Here is a 13,517-nt window from a genome sequence, read left to right on the forward strand (position 1 = left end):
CCTTTTAGGGGAGAGGGCTGAATATGGAACAACAAGGTAAGATGTCCAGTGACAAGAGGGTGAATAAAGTAGGCGATGGTGTGTAAAATCCTTCCTGTGTCCCTGGATGTGGCAGGAATGAGATCACAGTGTGGGAATATGAGTGTAGTCTCAACTTCTCGCCTTTTTGTTGAACAAAAGGTTTGATCCTAATTAGAGCAGGCGGTGCTCGAAGTTGGTCCTCCGAGTTTTAATCTATAAAAATATGTTGAGACTGAGAAATGAAATGCCACTGAGATGGATAATGTCCTGCTGCTGCTCTATTTATAGACATTTCAGTGAGCAGAAAATGAACAAATATTGACAAGCCACGCTCATGACTAATTGAATACAAGTGTTTGGCTTTTACCTATTTTGAACCACAGCACATTCCATTAAATGCAATCAGATGTGTATTGGATTTTGTGTGTGATAATTCTCTGTAGTCATTATCAGTGACTTTGATAAAGTTTGCTACAGTAGCTCTGCCTAAGAGTCGATTTAAAGGAAAACTTTGACTTCTGGGGAGGTAGCTTATTTGCTTTCCTGCCAAGAGTTGGATTAGTGAATGATTTTTGATGATTTTTTGCTAAATATAGAGACTGTTTTCTTTAATTAGCATAAAGATCAGAAGCAGGAGGAAACAGCTCGCCTGAAATATCTATTTAAAAAACATTTCTCACCTTTTGGATGCCAGGCTAGCTGGTGCCATGCTGTTGTTCCGATGGCCCAAAATTAGAGCCCCATTAGTGTCCCAAAAAATGTCCCATTGGACCGAAAGCTCATTTCTGTGGCAGCTCTTTATCCCAGAAACAAAAGCCCTTTGCTCAGTGGTCCAGTTTCTCTGAAAATACACACTTCCTGCACTTAGTTTCAGTTTCTCAGTTGCATTTGAGCCCCAGATTCTGGATGCTTTTACCAACTATTTGTGGTGCTTCTCAGCAGTGTTTGAACCAGTGAACCCACGTGTTTTTCACTGACCTGTCCCTGCTTTTCCAGCGACTTTAGTGCCACCAAATGTGGATGACATGATCTTTTCCTAACCATAACCAAGAAGTTTTGGTGCCTTAACCTAACCACACCTTAACCACAGTGTTGTTGGGAAAGTATCTGCTACAAAATATTGTAAAACTGTGATGCAGTTATGGTTTATACAACCCTACATCCATCCATCCATCCATCCATCTGCTCATCCGGGCCGGGTTGTGGGGGCAGCAGCCCGAGCAAAGCACCCCAGATGTCCCTCTCCCCAGCAACGCTTTCCAGCTCCTCCTAGGGGACCCCAAGGCGTTCCCATGTCAGATGAGAGATGTAATCCCTCCAGCGTATTCTGGGTCTGCCCTGGGGCCTCCTACCAATGGGACTATCCGAAACACCTCTAACGGGAGGCGCCTGGGAGGCAACCTGATCGGATGCCCGAACCACCTCAACTGACCCCTTTTGACGCGAAAGAGCAGCGGCTCTACTCCGAGCTCCTCACCCTGTCTCTCAGGCTGAGCCCAGACACCCCACAGAGAGAACTCATTCAGGCCGCTTGTATCCTCGACCTCGTTCTTTCGGTCACTACCCAGAACTCATGACCATAGGTGAGGGTTGGGACGTAGATGGACCAATAAATCGAAAGCTTCGCCTTCTAGCTCAGCGCTCTCTTCACCTTAACAATCCGGCACAGCGTCCGCATCACTGCAGAAGCCGCACCAAACCGCCGATCCGTCTAACGCTCCATTCTACCCTCACTCTGGAACAAGACCCTGAGATACTTGAACTCCCTCACTTGAGTCAGAAACTGTACAACTTGAACATTTTTCTGGTGATTGGGTTATCTAACTGCAGGGAGTGTGTATTTTCAGAGAAGCAGGCTGTCGAAGAAATGGGCTTCCAATCCAGTTAGACATTTTTTGGACTAATGGGGCTTTGAATTTTTGGGTTATCAGAAAAATGAGCAGTCCCCAGCTGTTTCTCCGTTTCCAGTCTTTGTGCTAAACTTAGCTAACTTATTGGTAGCTAGCTTCATATGTACTGTACAGATGTGAGGATGGTATCAATCTTGTCATCTCATTTAAATACTGTGTTTTTGAAGGTGGTAAAGACATGCCAACAAAAGCATTTCAGAAAAAAAATGTCTGTTTTGATGTGTAAAATTGCATTAAGCAATTGCATTATTATTCATATTTACCTTGTACCAACCGTACACCCCCCACCATCTCCCCAGGCCCCCCACTCTTCCCCCTAAACCCCACAGATTTCGGAAGTCTAGACCTCGCTCCGTTTTTAACCGTAAGCTGTTTAACGGCAATATGGAGGCCTTCATTCAGGTATTGGCCCATCTGTGCTCTTTGTCTCTCCATGAGCTCAGCTGTCTCGCTAGCGGTCCTTGGGGGTTCTCTTGCCTTTGACCACTCTTTTACCCAAATGTTGGCTCACTCATGCACTGACTTTCCTCTTGCTCATTGCCTTGTGTCCACAGTCTTGCAATTTAGGACAGATAGGGTGAGGTGAGAGCACAATCAAAGAAATTGTGGAGATGGTTTGATTCGGTGCAGGGTCTGCTTTAAACACCCTTTCTCTTGTGATCCCCAACCTCCAGACGCTGAATTAATTTGGCTCCATGATGTCAGTTGGCCCTGCACCAGCCACATCTTGCAAATATGCAAATAAACACATGGCCACATCCACTTTAATGCCCAATCAAACGGGGCCAGGCAAGACAGAGTGTGCATCGACAGCAGTGGAGCAGCACGGCCAAGACGATCAGTCGATTGGCAGGAAAAAAAGTGATTAATCATTGAAGTCATTTATTCCAGCATAAATTCCAAATCTCTTGTTTCAGGCTCTAACTCTTTAAAGACTGAATATCTAAAGCTTTTAGGGTGTTGGTTAGATAAAGACAAGTGATTGAATGATGATACCTTTGACTTTAGGAGACAATGAAGGGCATTGGTCTCTATATATTCTGACATCCCACAGAACAAATTATTCATCCAATTAATTGAGAAACTAATAGACAGATTGATGGATAATGAAAATTAGTTGCAGCCCTAGAAAAATGCCTTACCGTTTTCAGTTCTCAGCTCCATCCTCTTGGGTAGCACCCTCCCTCCCACACACTCCCCCCTTGCTGAGCCATGTCCTCATGTCTCACACCCCACAAGGCACTGATGCTTTGGCTATTCTCTCAGGCCAGGCCTCCTCTTTTTCTCTCTCTGTACGGTCTGTCTCTCCCTCTCACTAACCTGTTGTGGTTGTTGTTGCCTCTCTTCCTCTGTCTACGTGCCTTACTGCTCTCTGCCCAGGGGAAGACGGAATGTCCGTGCCAGGAGTCAGGTACTCTGTCTTACAGCAGGGCGGGATAAATCGCACTGTGTTCACTATGCTAACCAACATTTCTGTGCCTCTGTCCTGTTGGCATTCCTGTGAAAATACTGTAGTGGTAGTAACGTATGGTGGTGCAAATACTAACAAGATTTTGGTGTGCTTATTTTTATTCTATACTCTTAACATCAATTATTTAAATTTAAAAAAACATTAAATCATTAACAATGTTATCATTAATTTGAGGGGCTGCTTCTATGAGCTTCTGATGTTCTGATGATAACACCCTGCTGGCATGACTATTTGTTTTCTATTATTTTCTGTGTGTGTGTGCTTCCAATTTATCATTTGAATCTGCCCGGTAGGACTCAGGGCAGCCTATACCAGTGGTGGTTGAGAGCTGTGTTCGATACATCAATCTGTATGGTAAGTTTTTTGTGTGTTCATATGTTGTCTCCACACAAAGCTGCTTCCTTATTTATTTATTTTATTTAACCTTTATTTAACCAGGAGTGTCCTGGCCAAGACAGGCAGCAACACCAGTTACAGACAGACAACACTGAACAAAAATACAGAAAAAAACACAAAATAAGATTACCACAAAGAAAAGCCAAAAAGTATTTTAATATATACTAGAAATTAACCATAAACTCAAAAAACGGCAACTACACATGATTAAAAAGACCAGCTAAGACGCACCGTGACATTGGCATGTAGAAGATTGTGTATAAAAAATCCTGCAGCAGTGGTTTGAAACAGCCGAGAGGAACCAATGAGTGCAACTTTAAGTCCTTCTGCATAAGATACCATATGTAAGGAGCTGCATACATAAATGCTCTCTTGTCAAACTCTGTATGTATCCTCAGAACAGACAATAAAAACATGTTTTGTGAACAGGAAGCATAGCCATTTTCAGTTTTTTTTTTTTTTATACTCTTAAACCCATATTTGATCCCTCATTTTGATATTGGCTAACATTTTTGTTATGAAAATATTTAACTTGAGCCGTTGTGTCAAGGAGTCATACACTGTATGTATTAGATAAAGCATACTATCTACCATATTTTGATAGGAATGTTCTGGATTGAAAAAAGTATTCAGTTTTCAAATAGCCTGTTTCCAACACAGGAACTAAATAATTATTTTTACAAAAACAAAACTTGCAGAAGCTTCTTTTGTTCAGCTTCATTCACACAGTAAGGAAGCAGTGGGTGCCACTTGTATCAACAGACATTTTTACACCTAACAGTTCTGCCCACTGGGGTTCTCCCCTTCGAGTTACATACCTTCAAGGACTTTTATTCTGTTTACATTAACACCTCTAATAAGAACACTGACGTAAGCCAAGCTACATCAAAATCTTGTTGCATTTCCTCTGTTGCATGTATGCTCAGTAAAGCCTGGACGTCCCTGTCAGGCCATTTGTCTGTGTTTTCTTCCATTTCTTTCATTAAAAGCTGCTGTTTGTATTTTGTGTTGTCTGTTGTTTACATGGCTAACAGGTTTTTAAAAATGGTGGTTGCCAGTGTTGCTTTGGCTCATGTGTTAGATCATACACCTCCGTCACTGAAGGTTCCTCTTTTGCTAGGAGAGTACCTTTTCTGAAATAGGAGCTAAAAAATTCCATCGGTACATCGTTTTAAGAATTATGATTGTTCTTAGCTCTTACAGTACGGACACAAGAACTGTGTTCTTAGTGCTATGAAAAGGTTTCAGGAAACGCTTAATATTAGGACAAAGCATGTACCCAATACAATTACTTTCTGTTGCTTTGTCTGGATGTATGAAATGTTTCAAAAGCCCCTATTTTAATCTGTTATAGATTAATTTACTGAATCTTCATGGTTCTTCAAATGTGGTAGATGTACCAACAGGAAAGCGCAAAATGTTCTTAAAGTTCCTGATTTAGTTCCTGTGGCTCCATAGCAACATAGAAATTATTTGGTTGAAAAGAGCCTAAACAATAGAATATTCATTGGCTCCCTGTTGAGTTTAGGATCCAGTTCAAAATTCTCAGTCTTACTTACAAGGTCAGGCTCCCTCTTAGGGAGCGATCATTTTGAGATGAAACGCTAGAAACGCGACGCCTGTAAAACCATTGTTTTCCTATGATACGGCACGTCTGACCGGCGTTCAAGCGTCTTTTTAGACGGCCGTTTTTCCGGCGTCTTTTTAGACGTGTTTTTGTAGACGCTTCTTTTTAGACGCACGTAGACGCTGAAAAGTTAAAATATTTTCAACTATTTGAGCGTCAGACACCAGTAGCTAGCGCGCATTGAATAAGCGCTTCCAGCGTTTCAAGCGTCTTTGAAGCGTCTGCGTCTCTAGCGTCTCATTTTTGTGTGATCGCCCCCTCATGTAGCTGAGCTTCTTCACTCGTATTCTTCAACGCACTCTCTTCGATCAAATACACTAAATTTGTTGTCTGTCCCTTGCACTTGCCTCAAGACACATGGTGATCAAGCTTTTGCGGCCGTAGCACCTAAATTTTGGAATGCTCTGCCTGCTTCCCTTTGATCTGCTGACTTAAAAGCCAGCTAAAGACACACCTTTTTCAGATTTTTTTTCTTCTGTGTGTAAATAGTTTTGTTAGTTGTGCACTTTTCACAACTTGGCTGACGTAGTCACTTCGTCTCTGTCATTTCTTTCTTGTTGTATATTGCCCTTGTGAAACACTTTGTGACCTATGTCTGTGAAAAGCTCTTTATAAATACATTTTACTTACTTAACTAGGTATTTTTTTTTGACTAATTGATCTGTTGAATTAGCTGACAAAATTGGTCGATTTTTCTTTCAAGTGTTACGTTACCTTTGCAGCAGAGTAAATCATGTTTGTGAATTTTAAAGTGATGATAGACATGTCATTATTTCATCCTGTAATGACTAAAAACACATCGCATTTCCCATTAAAGGACAAGAAACAACAACACATTAAATTAAACATGTTGACCAGGACCTTAATAACCAATTTCCTAGAAGTCTGGCAGGGGGCAGACTCAATCTCTTAACACCTTCCTTAATTTATCATTTGCAGCTGCACACTTTTCTGGTCTTTCATATCCAGTCTCACACCATTTTGCACCATTTTTATCACGCTCTCACACACACATACACACACACACACACACACACACACACACACACACACACACACTTTTTTTTTTTTTTTTTTTAAATGTGTTTGTTTATGCCTTCAGGTTTGAAGTGCTGTGCACATGCTGTGAGGACTGGTTACTATTCTTACATTGTAAATGACAGGACATTTATGCATTTTACACTAACGGGTCTATATGTCCACAGGTCTTCAGCAGCAAGGTATATTTCGAGTTCCAGGCTCTCAGGTCGAAGTCAACGATATTAAAAATGCATTTGAAAGAGGTTAGTCCCAGTGAGCTTGCCCATCTTCTCCTGATTGATTTTAAATTGCGTTTTGTCCACCTCAAAAGCCACAGCCTTTTCCACAGGCCTCTAAAGTGCAAATAAAGAGCCCGTGTGTCACATGTATCCCCGTAATGGACATGTAAACCATTTAAAATGCATAATACATAAGATCAGCATGCATAACATAACTGCACTCTCAATGTTTGTATTAACCTCCCATCTTGAAATCTGCATAAAAGAAAGCATCAGTGCCGCGTTACATGAACTCTGATAGCAATGAATGATTAATGAGTGGATTGAATGCATGCTGTGTCTATAGGAGAGGATCCACTGGTGGATGATCAGGCTGATCATGACATCAACTCTGTGGCAGGCGTTCTTAAGCTCTACTTCAGGGGGCTGGAAAACCCGCTGTTCCCTAAAGAGCGTTTTCTCGACCTCATATCCACGACGAGTGAGTCACGTTCCAGGAAAACATCTGAAAAATTTAAACATTAAGTGTAGCTTTCTTTAAATGTTTCATTCTTTTCTTTTCTTTTCAGAGCTCGACTCAGGAGCAGAAAGAGCTCATCACCTTCAGCAGATAATTGTGACTCTTCAGCGGCCCGTGATCATCGTCATGAGATACCTGTTTGCGTTTCTAAATCAGTAAGTCCTGCACCAACAGACTTGTGTGGCACTCGTGAAGTGATACCAACGGCTTCTCTCTTTCCAGTCTTTCTCAGTACAGTGATGAGAACATGATGGACCCCTACAACCTGGCTATTTGCTTTGGCCCCACATTGATGCCAATACCAGATGACCAGGACCCTGTAGCCTGCCAGGCGCATGTTAACGAGATCATTAAGACCATCATCATCCACCATGAGGTCATCTTCCCGACCCAGCGTGAGTTGGACGGACCTGTGTATGAAAAATGCATGACCGGCGGGGAAGAGTACTGGTAAGTGCAAGGTGTCCGCCATGTGTCAGTGTGTAGTGTTGCTCAGGAGTGTGATTGTGTGTTTGAATGAATGAATGATTATATATTGTGAAGCACTTTAGATAAAAGCTGCCATTTATATGCAGCCATTAACCGCCCATTTTTCTCAGTTGTTAACCACTTAGCATTTTTTACTTTTTACCTTAACTTAAATGCTCAGACAATATGCATAATTATGTTCTTTTGGCACAAACCTCAATATAGAAATACCTTCTGATTATGTTGAGAGTGCTTTTAGTCAGAGACGAACACTGAGCTGGGGACAGATTATACCAGGTGATAGTTTTTCCACTGATAAGTAAAAAACACATGATCTTGTGGCCAGACAGAAGCCCAAGATATGATGGAGGCTTTTATTTTTCTAGAACACAGGAGTCCTGTTTTCTTTATAATATTCTACTGTGTCTTGTTTGTAATACACTAAGCGGTATTTTTGTAATATTTGTTAGTTCATTTTATGTTTTAGTAGATCAATAATCATTTTGGTAACCATATTTTTACCCTTTTAGATGTTCAGTTGGATCTTACAATTATTTATTTGGGTGCAAAAATCTAGTTGTGAATCTCACATTTCATTTGACAGCTCATTAGGGCTGTTCTCGACTCATTTATGTCCGTTGAATCAGATTTGGCCGGTTACTACGAATATTGGTTTATTCGTTCCTTTATTTCCATATAGAGTTTTAGAGTTCAAACAGCATTAGGTGGACGTTTCATTGTGACAGCGACATTCATGCAATAAAGAAAACAAGCCATGTTAGCCCTCCGAGCTAACGCGTGCTAACTACGCTAATGCTTTATCCAAAATGTGTGAGATATTTGCCGACACTTGGTATTAAATAAAAGCCAGAGATTGTACCATATTAAGTTGCTGTGAGCTGTAAATTCACCACGTGTAAGTAAAAGGCAGAAAATAATCTAGTTTGGTGCCTGACCGGGCAAAGCTATCTTCCCTCGGGCAGCTGCCTCCGTCTCACTCAGAATCACCCTGGGTCTGGGTCTGCAGCTGCAGATATCAGAGAGCAGAATAACACGAGAACCACTCACTCTGCAGCTAAATGAATCATCCCCAGATGCAGTGGGAAGGTGGTTACGACAGGCTTTTTCCACACGCTTATGATGGGCCCTAGTGCCAGATTTTGCATCTAAACTGGCTATTGGACTAGCGGACAGCATATAATTTTGTTATAGATTGCTATTGACTATTTTACAAAAAAAAAAGAAAGAACAAAAAGAAAACCATGATGGGGATACGTTTGCCTTAAGAGCATACATAGCAATTGGCATCACTGTTAATTTAACTTGAGCTCGTCTTTGATGAAAGTCGTGTTTTTGGCAATCTGAATCACATGCAAGGCCTGTTCTTCTCCCAACTCTCCATGTAGTGAAAGCCCCCACAGTGAGCCAGGAGCTCTTGACGAGGTAGACAATGGTACTGGACCCAACACTAGCGATGAAGGTGAGTCACAGTCAGTGCACTGCAAAGACTGCAGTCGCACCTAAGAGCTGAGATAATCAGAGGTCTCAAATTGGATTCTGTCACATTTCTTTGTGTTGGACTTTCTATTCTTTGTATTGCAGAGCTGGAGCAGATTGAGGCTATCGCGAAGTTTGACTATGTGGGCCGAACTCCGAGAGAGCTTTCCTTCAAGAAGGGAGCCTCTCTGTTGCTCTACCTGCGAGCCTCTGAGGACTGGTGGGAGGGCCGACATAACGGCGTGGATGGGCTGATTCCACATCAGTACATTGTGGTACAAGACATGTAAGTGAAATAGATTTGCAAAGCCCACAGTAGGAGTTTTGTGACATTATTTTTGTACACAATTGCATCAGAAAACTGATCCAGTCAAGAAGTCAGTGCCTCGGTTCTGCTGCAGGACAACAGCTACTTTGGGCTTGGTCATTATTTATGTTGCTCTATTTTCCCAAAATGCTTGTTTCTATTCTTACCATCGTCACAGGCTGTGTGTTGGCGTTTTATAAAAGCTTGCCCTTATAAAACCTGTGCCTTTGTAAGGATTAGTGTGAGTAAAATGCTGCTATTTTCCTTCATGTTTTTCCTGTATTCTTGACACAACTAATGAAAGCAAAACAAATGGCCCCCAATCAGTAATTAGCCGCAGAGCTGTAAGGAGGACAAGCACTTAGGTCACTCCTCAAACACAGCCTGTAATTTCTGCTCTGGCTGCTTGCCTGATAGCCTCTCCTGCATCACAGGGCAGGTAACGAAATTAAAGCTAAATTAAGAGGAGGAGTGATGTATGGACTGCCAACACTAGCTTCTAGGGACTCCAGTGTTTCATTCTGTCTGTAAAAGTAATGAGGCTCACTGTGCTGATGACATTTAGGTGTTTTTGTTGCAAGGATGTTCACTGTTAAGGATTCTCACTTAGCTTTTGCAACGTTTGATCTCAAAGTAAAAGCCAATATAAATATTTCCAGAGGATAGAGGCCATTAATTGAGATCAATATCTTCTGTCCGTCCATATCAGGGATGATGCATTCACAGATAGCGTTCCAAGAAGTGATAGTGCGGCCAGCAGTGGACCACATCAAGATGAACGAGCCTCATCCAGAAATGACCGCCAATCTCCTTGTGAACACACACCTGAGCGCCTTTTTGGAGCAGCATTGGGAAGGTTAGTTAAAACTCCACGGGCAAACACAACACTGATGGTGCACACAAAATGTAGTCATGAGTAATGCCGTGCAACTAGTCAGGAGAGTCAGAGATTCAAACTGATGAGTATCAAACTGTGATTTCTCTCAGGGTAAGGGTGCGATCAGATGGAGCTGCAGGTCCGCGCCACAGGAACGGCGCTGGCAGTCACAGCCCCACGAGAGCTGCAGACCAGCCTCCTAGGGTTATGCCTCGGCCCTGCAGCCCACACAAAATAGCAGTTAGCAGGGGCCCAGCAGACAGTCCCGAGAAGCGACGTCTCACCACATTTGGTAGTGCCGGCTGCGTCAACCACCCAGACAGAAAGACCTTCGTGGACAGCCACTCTCAACGATCTTCACCCAGCACCACCCGGCACGCAAGTTTAGGGGATCACAAAACCCTTGAGGCCGAAGCACTCGCTGAGGTGAGTGTTGATACTTGAATAGACTTTGAAATGAGAAATCAATACAGTAGTATAACAATACATCAACCCTACTTAAAGTCATATAGTTTTTGTTGATGGAGACCTTATACTTCAATAAATATTGTACGTTCATCTTAAAAGAACACCATCCTTTATTGCCTTATCTATGATTAAATATTTAACTTAAATCTAATTCTAACATCTTTTAAGGAGAATACTGACTGTAAATAAGAAAATTTGAGTCCAGCATCCACCAATCAGAGGGTTGGACAGTCTGACCATACACCAAATATCTTTTTAAGTGATTTCACTGTCACAGACATATTTCCAATGTTGGAATAAAACCATTACAGTTTTACCTCAGTCGATGTGCACTCCTCAGTCGTTTGATGGTAGTCAGAAAACTCAATCTGAGCTGTGTTAAGTCAGTCTTTTTCTCGTCTTGACGTTCTGACAAAATCAAATATGTTTAATATTGTAAGTTTTTACTCTTGCCTTATGCAGATACTGAAGTGTAACAATGCAAACATTGTCAACATCTTATAGCTATGCTCCCTCCAGCGCTAAAAGAGTAGGAGCAAACCAGGCAGATGGTAAACATGGAGGGGTCTCTGGGAAGGCAGAAGAACATGAACAAGTCTCCGTTGTAGTTTAGTTTAGTTGATTTGCACGTGCATGTATAGAAAAAACAGAAAAAAGAAATTAAAAGTTAAAACACATTGTGCAGGAGATGTTAGAAACCAAAAATGGCTTATGAAGACACCTCCCCTATTAAATAACAACAATCATACATAAAAAGAAAAAGATAAAAACAAAGATTGCATAATTGAACAAGAGTTCCAGCCTAAGAAGGAATACAAAATTGTTAAAAATGTACAATTTACAAAAAAAATAAAATAGAAATGAAGTGTTGTGTCTCTGCAAATTACAGTCCTTTTCAGATGTTTTTGAATAATGATAATGTAGATGATTGTAGGGATGGAAGTTTGTTCCAAGGTTGTTTTCTTGTCCTGTGGAAAAGGAGGACAAAACTGGTGGAGCCATGGAGTGAGAAAGGGTCGGTGTTCACCTTGTATCTGATCCACCAATCAGAACTTATTTCAGTGAGAAACCTTGATTTTTGAAACAGCTCGCCTTTCATGCCCATCGTCTCCTCTCATTGACATAGCACCGCTAACCAACAGAGGCTGGTAGTGAGCTGAAGCACACAATCTAAAATGTAAAGTATGTGTACAAATACTGTTAATCTTTTAATACGGTCAACATATGACACCTTTTAGCTTGTGTTTCCAGAGTCATGCGTATTTATGGACACTAAAGGCATTGTTAATATGTCATATTACTTAAAGGAAGCTTGGTGTAAAATTTTCCACTACCCAGTAAGTATTTTTTGAAGTCTTCTTGTGTATGGTGGGCATAAGCATGCAGCCTGAGAGGCAAATAAAGTAAGCTAATCACTTGGTGCTGCTCCTAAATGCTCTGCTTTGAGGCCATAGTAATAACTGAATCTGAAGCATTTATTTATCTAAAGCGCTTTAAAGTTTGCCTCTTATTCACACAGTCAGTCATTTCTGGATTTAGAGAAATTTGATTGTGTAAATCAAACTGAAGCTGTAAAAGTGAGGAAGGTAAACAATAGGATTTTGAGAAGTGAGGGAGACGTGTTTTCCTCATCCTCAGTGGAACTTTGTTTTAGTTACTCTTTGCCTGATTGTTTGATATTCATTTCTAAATGTCAACATATTTTTCCCGTCTGCTTATGTTTGTCAGGACATAGAAAAAACAATGAATACAGCTCTCCATGAGTTGCGCGAGCTGGAGCGACAGAATGTAGCCAAACATGCCCCTGATGTTGTTTTGGACACATTGGAGCCCCTCAAACACCCCGGTGGAGCCCAGGATCCGCCCGGCAGCCCTCTCCACACCATGGTGATCAGGGATCCGGATGCTGCCCAGCGACGTAGCAGCAGCAGCTCCTCCTCTGAGACCATGACTACTTTTAAACCTGCTATATCAGCACGTAGACCGAGCGCACCTCTAAGGCCTCCGCCTGTCAGACCCGTCCGGCCTGCTCCTGTGATCGGACAGGGTCAGGGACCACATCGCTCCAGCAGCTCTAGCTCCTCTGGTCTGGGCAGCCCAGGCATCACACCCACTGACAGGGTCTTTCCTAAACCTCCCTCCCCATCACCGTCCACCTCCTCCTCATCCTCAGACAAACAAGGTAACATGTAGCTCCTGTCAGTCACACGTCAACTGGCTGAAGAACACTGTGGATACCAAGTGATTGTGATTACCATCACGCCCCTGTACCTCTTTTTGACAGCAAAACAAAACATTGACACCCGATCTGTATGATGAATATTTACCACTAATCTCCAAAAGTGTGGGACGGCTACTGCTGGTTTCTGACAACTGTGCGCCATCACATTAGCTTGTTGGTGGACAAGTCAATGTACTGTGTTACAATATTACACAGAGATTTAAATCTATGAAAATAATTAGCCACCGTGCTGAACAGCAGTGCTGGATAAAAAAGGGATTCACTGGAAAAAGTTTCTGTTATCTCATGTTATTAGGTTACAGAATTGCTGTGAGCTTGGACTTGTGTCTGGTTTCATATTACATTATGAGGGAAAACTTATGGGAATATTTCACCGCTAATAATGTAGACATCCAGTCTGTGCTGGTGGTTGATGTAGTCTATTAAAACTATAACTCCTTGGGTGCCATTTTCC

The 13,517-nt window shown here is 41.9% G+C and overlaps 1 protein-coding gene across 2 annotated transcripts in view; it reads left to right on the forward strand.

Annotated features, from left to right (window-relative positions):
- The window catches only part of LOC117256642 (SLIT-ROBO Rho GTPase-activating protein 3-like), a 46,858-nt gene extending 33,695 nt beyond the window's left edge, over positions 1 to 13,163 (forward strand). The window contains exons 11-22 of one of the 2 annotated variants that reach the window (XM_033626177.2): positions 9 to 36; positions 2,231 to 2,333; positions 3,696 to 3,756; positions 6,631 to 6,708; positions 7,031 to 7,165; positions 7,254 to 7,359; positions 7,427 to 7,654; positions 9,079 to 9,152; positions 9,275 to 9,455; positions 10,186 to 10,332; positions 10,464 to 10,779; positions 12,550 to 13,163. In XM_033626177.2, the coding sequence (XP_033482068.1) occupies positions 9 to 36; positions 2,231 to 2,333; positions 3,696 to 3,756; positions 6,631 to 6,708; positions 7,031 to 7,165; positions 7,254 to 7,359; positions 7,427 to 7,654; positions 9,079 to 9,152; positions 9,275 to 9,455; positions 10,186 to 10,332; positions 10,464 to 10,779; positions 12,550 to 13,014 (1,922 nt within the window). In that variant the 3' untranslated portion in view covers positions 13,015 to 13,163. Of the gene's footprint in view, positions 1 to 8; positions 37 to 2,230; positions 2,334 to 3,311; positions 3,343 to 3,695; positions 3,757 to 6,630; positions 6,709 to 7,030; positions 7,166 to 7,253; positions 7,360 to 7,426; positions 7,655 to 9,078; positions 9,153 to 9,274; positions 9,456 to 10,185; positions 10,333 to 10,463; positions 10,780 to 12,549 lie in introns of both variants that reach the window. The other variant, XM_033626178.2, reaches the window with a different exon arrangement.
- The last annotated feature ends 354 nt before the right edge of the window (positions 13,164 to 13,517 follow it).

Source organism: Epinephelus lanceolatus, chromosome 1 (assembly GCF_041903045.1).
Source record: "Epinephelus lanceolatus isolate andai-2023 chromosome 1, ASM4190304v1, whole genome shotgun sequence".
In the NCBI taxonomy this organism is placed as follows: Eukaryota; Metazoa; Chordata; class Actinopteri; order Perciformes; family Serranidae; genus Epinephelus; species Epinephelus lanceolatus.